Source organism: Vicia villosa, unplaced genomic scaffold (assembly GCF_029867415.1).
Source record: "Vicia villosa cultivar HV-30 ecotype Madison, WI unplaced genomic scaffold, Vvil1.0 ctg.000416F_1_1_1, whole genome shotgun sequence".
Taxonomy (NCBI): Eukaryota; Viridiplantae; Streptophyta; class Magnoliopsida; order Fabales; family Fabaceae; genus Vicia; species Vicia villosa.
In genome coordinates, this window is record NW_026705191.1 from 238,739 (window position 1) to 245,941 (window position 7,203).

At 31.5% G+C, this 7,203-nt stretch overlaps 1 protein-coding gene across 1 annotated transcript; it reads right to left on the reverse strand.

The window, feature by feature from the left end:
- Positions 1 to 237: 237 nt before the first annotated feature.
- Positions 238 to 969, reverse strand: LOC131627943 (uncharacterized). Its single transcript, XM_058898800.1, has one exon. The coding sequence runs from the start codon at positions 967 to 969 to the stop codon at positions 238 to 240; it is 732 nt and encodes a 243-aa protein (XP_058754783.1).
- Between the last annotated feature and the right edge of the window lie 6,234 nt (positions 970 to 7,203).

Consider the following 7,203-nt stretch of genomic DNA (forward strand, 5'->3'; position numbering starts at 1 on the left):
TTCTGAGCAACAACGTCTATAATAAGAAATTTGATGCAAAGGATGAAAAGGGTATCTTCTTAGGATACTCTAAACACTCTAAGATCTTTTATTTCTACCTCACCATCTGCAAAAAAATTGCTAACAATAAAGGGACTCGGTCCTCTAGTTTTCAACTTACCCAGAAAGCACTTCAAATGCGATTTTTACAACATAAACTTGTGTCCTACCTGAAATGATTTTCTCATCTTCAAGAATTTAATATGGGCATGTGATCAATCTATCCACTAATGTTAGCACCATCTGAGTAGATTTCGGCATACCACCGTTTAACTTTCTCATTATCGACAGTGACATCAGATTGATGCTAGCTCCTAAATCAAAAAGTGAGTGGCTAACAATTAGTGAACCAATAGAACAAGGAATAATGAATATAACTAGATCAGTGAGTGTTGGAGGAATTTTCCTTTTGATGATTGCACTACACTTTTCTGCGAAAGCAATGTTTTCATAACACTTCAACTTCCGCTTTTGTGATAAAAGCTCTTTCATGAATTTAGCATAAATAGGAATTTTTTCGAGAGCTTCACAAAAAGGAATGTTGACCTGTATTTTCTTCAACATATCCATGAACTTTTTGAATTTATTCCTTTTTATCTCTTTCTTATGTGTCTTCTTTAGAATCGGGTATGGTGGTTTAATGTAATTTGGTAGCTCGGGATTTCGTTCATTCAAGATTTCTTCTTTGGTTCTTCTGAATGGAGAGTTATTATCAATGAATCGGTCAAAGGTGTATCCTCTAACTTTGTCATCACTAGTATCCTTACTTTTTTCTCCCTCAGAATATTTCCCGACCTTATCCTCTACTACTACTACTACTACTACCTCTTTTTCACTCTTATTCACAACCTCATCCGATTCTTTATTTTCCTCATTGACCTTTTCGTTTGAAAGAACCACTCTATTCCCCAACTCAATGGCTTTGCACATTTCATTTTTCAGGTTATCCACGGTGTTACTGATACCCCCCCCCCCCCACTTGAACTAGCTTGTGCCACCATTTGTTGAGACTTAGGGGTGTGCAAAAAAACTGGTTTAAAAGAACCAATTTTAAAAATCCAATGCACCAATTTTAAATATCCAATTTGTGTTGGATGAAAACCGCTCCAAATCCATTTTATAACTAAAACAAAAAACCGGTTTCCAATTTTAATAACCAATGGTTATCCGTATAACCAAATGAATATGATGTCAATGAAAAGTAAATTGTTACTATGTACAATTGTTATTTTTCTTACTGAATTCATTTTTTTGTAATCTTTCAAAATCCTGTTATCATTTTTCACTGAATTCAAATTTTCATTCTTTCAAATTCTTGTTAATTTTCTTTATTGAATTAATTTTTTTAATCTTTCTTTTAAAAAAGTATTATCTCATTCAAAAACTCTTGAACTTAACGAATTAATTTGTCTTCATTTATATATAATATTTGGACTTAAGTATTGTTTTCATCTCTACATTAAATTTTTTAATTCTTATCAAATTGTATTTTTATCCTTTAAGTTATTTATAAGTTTATTTTATTTTCTTAAATTTAGTATTTTAAAAATTGGACCAAATCAATTGGTCGAACATGAATCGAAGGTGTCATTGATCTGATCAAATTGCTGGATTGGATATATTTTGGAACTAGTGAAAAACAATCACAAACACCCAAAAATGATAAAATATGATGAATCTATGATTTTGAAAAACCGGTATGCTTGTGTGTTTTTTTTTATATAAAACTACATTGTTTTGATAAAAAATTTAAAAAATGTAAATATAAATAGACTTTGTTTAAAAATTATTTGAAACAACTTTTCGTCTTTAGAGTTAAAGTTACTAGAAAAAATTATTGTGTTATTCAGTATCCTTATCGGTTTAATAACTAATCTGATCATTAAATATTGGTTAAAAATTTTTTTATTTCAATAAAAAGAAAAAGGGTGATGCACTGATAGTGTAAAATATTTTTACACTGTCAACCAATCACCACCATGTATCTAATTAAACAATTTTTTTATTTAAAAAAAACTTTAATAACATGACAAATTAATGACTCTCTAATGAATTACAGTGTAAAACTATTTTACACTGTCGGTGTACTACCTTTTAACTCTTTAATAAATTAGTAGTAAATACTTTATTCTTTAAATTAATTATTTTATTTGAACTTCATAAATTGTATGCATAAACAATATAATTTTTAATTTAATTGTTTAAAATGTCATAAACTTATAAATTAAAGTATAAAATAAAATAAAATAAAATAAAAGATCATTATATTTAAAAAGAATAAAATAGTTTTGTAGGTGGCCAAGGTAGAATGTTTACAAAACATGTCACGTTATTACAAGGATGAAACACATCAATTAATTTAAATTAAGTGAATGTTATTATTCATCTCAGTTATTTTTTATTTAATTTTTTTTAGAAAAAGCATAAAATAATAAATAATTTCAAATGTCAGGCAAATTAATGATTAAGTATATTAAAAGAATTGAGAGTTTACGACGTATACCAGTATTAAGTTATACAATATCAAAAAAATCTAATAAAAAATAAGCTACCATTTACTAACAAATAAGTTACTCCAAATTCTTTATAGATGATTTTGTATTCTTGTTCATTATGATATGATTTATTGCCACCTCCTGTTGAATTTTAAACATGTTATCCTTAGATTTGATTACCTACTTAAATCTTTCTTGAGTAGCCTTTATAAAATTTGACAATGTTTCCTCGAGAGGTGATAGTTTTTTTTGAGGTGCTTGTGGAACTTGTTGCACTCCTTGATTAGCATTCAAGGTCTGATTATTGCTCCATTTGAAATTCTGATGATCTTTTCAACTAGGATTGTATGTGTTGGAGTAAGGATTATTCTTTTGAAAGTTTGCATATTGAGTTTTAGCACTCTTAACTTCGGGTGTACAATTGTCGTTTGCATGTCCTTCCTCATAAAATCATACCTAAGTGCTTGGACCTAACTCACATTTTCTTGGGTTAATTGGGGCGTAATTATTTGTTTTGAAAGTGCCTTAATCTGATCTAGTAATGTTGTGTAAATCAACTACATGAACACCTTTTTGCTTTGCCGTTCGACCACTTGGGCGGTACTCATTCTGGCACATATTTTCAATCAATGTCTTTCACTTATCTTCAGTCTCCGCTCTCAATGTACCTCCAGTTGAGGCATCGAACAACATTCTCGTTTATGTTCTCAACCTACTGATAAAGTGTGTCATCTGTTCCATAACACTCATATTCTTATTTGGACACTTATAAAGTAACAACTTGAACCTTTCCCATGAATCAGATAATGACTCAGACTGTTCCTAATCAAAGTTGGAAATTGCATCTTTCCTTTCAACGATACGAGCATTTAAGTAATACCTCTCTAGAAACTTGTCTTCCAACTCTTTCCAAGTTTGAATACCATTTGGTATGAATTGTAACCAATCTTTTGCGCGACCTATCAAAGAGAAACCAAACAAAAGTGATTTTACCTGATCTTTAGCAATATCATTATTTGGCTTGCACATCAAGCATGTCTCGTAAAATTTGGCAAGATGCTCCCAAAGATCTCTAATTTCTTGTCCATTGAACGAGTTCTCTTTCAAACCTAAAAGTACATAATTCTTAACATCTAAAGTTACAGGGTTAGCCGGTTGAAATCCTAAGGATATCTATCCAGCATCAATCCTCCTACAATAGTCCTCCAACATTTGTCATGGTGGAATGACCATATTTTCTCTTTCTTCTTTTAGTTCTTCCGTAACTTGCAATACTTCTTGTTTCTCTCTATGAATTGTGTGCACTGTTCTTTCAATTTCTTGGTCAATCATTATCAACGTCGAATCTGAACCTTGCATAAATAAACAAACAAACAAATACCTTAGTAGCACCATACTACATCAAACAAAATATGAATAAAAATTAAAAATAAAATTAAAAATTACTGAAACAAAATTAAAATAAAAATTTAAAACTAAAGTTACTAACAAAAATAAAAATAAAATTAAAAAATTAAAAACGTCGCACTAAATTACCTTTTTAAAATTATCAACAATCTCCGACAATGATGCCAAAAACATGTTGATAATTATAGCAAGTGTACTAGTCTCGTCGTAGTAATAAAATTAATTCATCTCCGCAGGGATTGGAAATCTTACAAGATAATAGGAATGCGATTGAAAAGTTATAACAAATGGGGGTTTCAATGTTGATTTGGTTACGAAAACAAGATGAAAATTTTGTCAGAGTGAAGTTTGATAATGAAGGAAAATTAAATCTTTTATGTTGAACCCCCTAATTATACATGTTGATATACTGTGTGTTAATTCAATTACAATTACATTATTATCTTATGGCGAATTAACAAGACCACTGCACCCAATTTCTTCGTGTACAACTCACTAATTTACACAATAATTCCTTAATTTCTTAGGCCAATTCAGAGTTAAACTAGGCATTCTACGTTTGTTAATTGAAAAGACATAACTTATAATCACTATTCTTAGTTAATTACTAAGTTGAATAACTTCCCTATATCAGATCGGTAGATTTACAACCAATAATCCCTACTCATATGATATCGATTTACACGCCCATTAACACACAAAAAGCATTAAGATCAAGAAGAATTAAATAACGGTAATAACATAAAAGCATTCAATTAATAAAAAACAATCATATTATCTAGCTTATTACAAAAAGGTTAATCTTAAAAGACCAAGTCTAGAATAACTTAGCTACTCATAGAGAACTTAACAATTACTGTTGTTACAAATGATTGGCTCATTTTTATAGTCAACATGTTATGAAAGTTGACATGAAATGTTGTTGAGACGGTCTCTATGAGCTCAAAACATGTCGCAAAGATATGGTGCAATATGTCTCACACATGATGAAACATTCTGCACCAGAAGCTGTTTTGCCTCACCAAGATTCATCTTTAGATTTGTTTCCTTATTTGTCTACATGTTTATGCATTTTTTGGAATTAGGAAAGAATTCATAAAATCGATAACATATCAAGACCAAATCAGTGATTGAGATTTAATTTATGAAATATTAAAAATCAAATTAAATCACTAATGGAGTTTGCTCTTTTTAGAACTTTGCTTCTGCATCAAGTTTTGCAAACCCTAAGGTCAAGCAACAATTGTCGTGTTTGGATATTTAAAGGAGTTCTAATCCTTGGCAGAAGGCTCAGACCTTGAAATATTAACAAGTTAATTTGTGTTCATTGAGTCTTTGTGGTTTATATTGTAAAACTTTATTCGTTAATCATTCCTATACTAAGGAATAAAGTTTGTGGTTTTGAGTTGTACTAGTCTTATCATTCCAACCTTTTGTAATATGTCCAACACTAGGTTTAGTTGTTGAGAGAAAGTGAGAGGGGTCTCATATTTAGGGGGAGTCCTAAATAGAAATTTATGGGTTAAGAAAAAGGCAATGAATTAGAAGAGTTCATCTAAGACCAATTTGTACTTTTACTATTAAGAGTGGATTGCCTTTCTTGGGTTAACTTCCTCCAGACGTATGTGTAATTATACTGAAATGGGTTACCAGTTCCTTATGTTCAAGCCCATAAAACCAAGAGGTGGGGGGTTTACTCCTTCCATGCCTTCAAGGTTAAGGAAGTTTAGGTCAATGTTATACATGGGAGGGCGCACATACATTGTCCCTGAGGATAGAATCATGAAATGAGTCTTCTATATGGAATTAATTAAGTTTGATCCTATCAAGTTTATTGGAGCTCTTCTTACCTTCCCTAAGGAATTCCCAAGTGATTATAAGGCTATCTATAATAATTTCTCCCTCAATCTATTTGATCTCAAGGAGAACCATCTACTAAGGTTGTGCTTAGAGATAAAAGCATGCTCAGTCTGAGAATGAGCTATGTACAAAGCTCACATGCTATCAAGGAGATCTGACCAAAGGACAAGTAATAATAGAGGCCTTGAAGAAGGATAAAGAAACTTTGAAGGGCAAGCTCCAAGAGGCGGAGACTAAGGAGAAGGAGTTTTTCACCATTGAGCAAAGGTTGTAGGTGTTGTTAGTGCTTTTATTGGCTGATTGGCATCTATGTTTGGTTAAAACATAATAGCAGCAAAACATAATACAATGTGTAATCTTGCAAATATAAAAGAACAAAATAGGTACATGCAAGATGTTATATGGAATTTCATGACATCAACTCATGACATCGCGCCTGCAGAACTGGAAGGAAGTTTCAGTTTGTTACTCAACAGATACAGGATATTCGTGGAATATTTTGTAATCCTATGTGGTACAAATTTAAAGGTCAAAAGAATATTGAAGAATTAAATCAGAAGATTGAAGATTCAGGAAGAATCAGATCAGAAGATTGAAGATTCAGCAGTTTCTAGTTTAGGAGATAAATTAGAAAACTCATGATTAAAATACCTTGATTGTAGCAGAAGATTTCTGCAGGTTTGTAACAACAAGGAGTGCTGGGATTTGTAAGACCAAGTCCAATTGGGACTAGGTTATAAATAGAAACCTTTGTAACCTAGTTTTATATAGAAAACCTTGTTTAAAAAAGATGTAGTCATTAGGGTTTCTATAGGTAGACCACCCAGGTTGTGGGATGGCTGCCATGTCCTTCTGGAAACCTGTAGGTAAGAGAAATGATTATTCTCACTCAAAACCTGTAGATAAGAGTTGAGTATTGTGTTCTTGATTGAAGCTGTGAAGCAAGATCAAGTTATTGTTCATTGTTAATTGTATAAATAGCTGTTGCAGGGTTGTAACAGTTAGGTATCACTAGGGAGTAAGCAGAGGTTCTCTTGTCTTGGATGGATGTCTAAGATAAAGGTTGCATTGGGTAATGATTAGGTAAACCAGAGGTTGTTTATCTGTAAACCAGAGGTTGTCTACATAAAATAGTACTACTGATAATGAAATCTTCTTCCTGGCTTGGTAGCCCCCAAAGTAGGTAGTTTAAACCGAACTGGGTTAACAATTAACTGTGTTATTTATCTTCTGCATTGTGTTGTTTATTCAGTCGTGGATGTTATGACAACGTGTATAACACCAGGATCAGAAGTGTTAGCTGTTCCTTTACAGAACCATATAAAATTTACAATCTGGTTATGTTGACTGAACATATGTGATCCTAGTTCTCATTGACTCCTTCTTAGGGGAAATTAAAAGT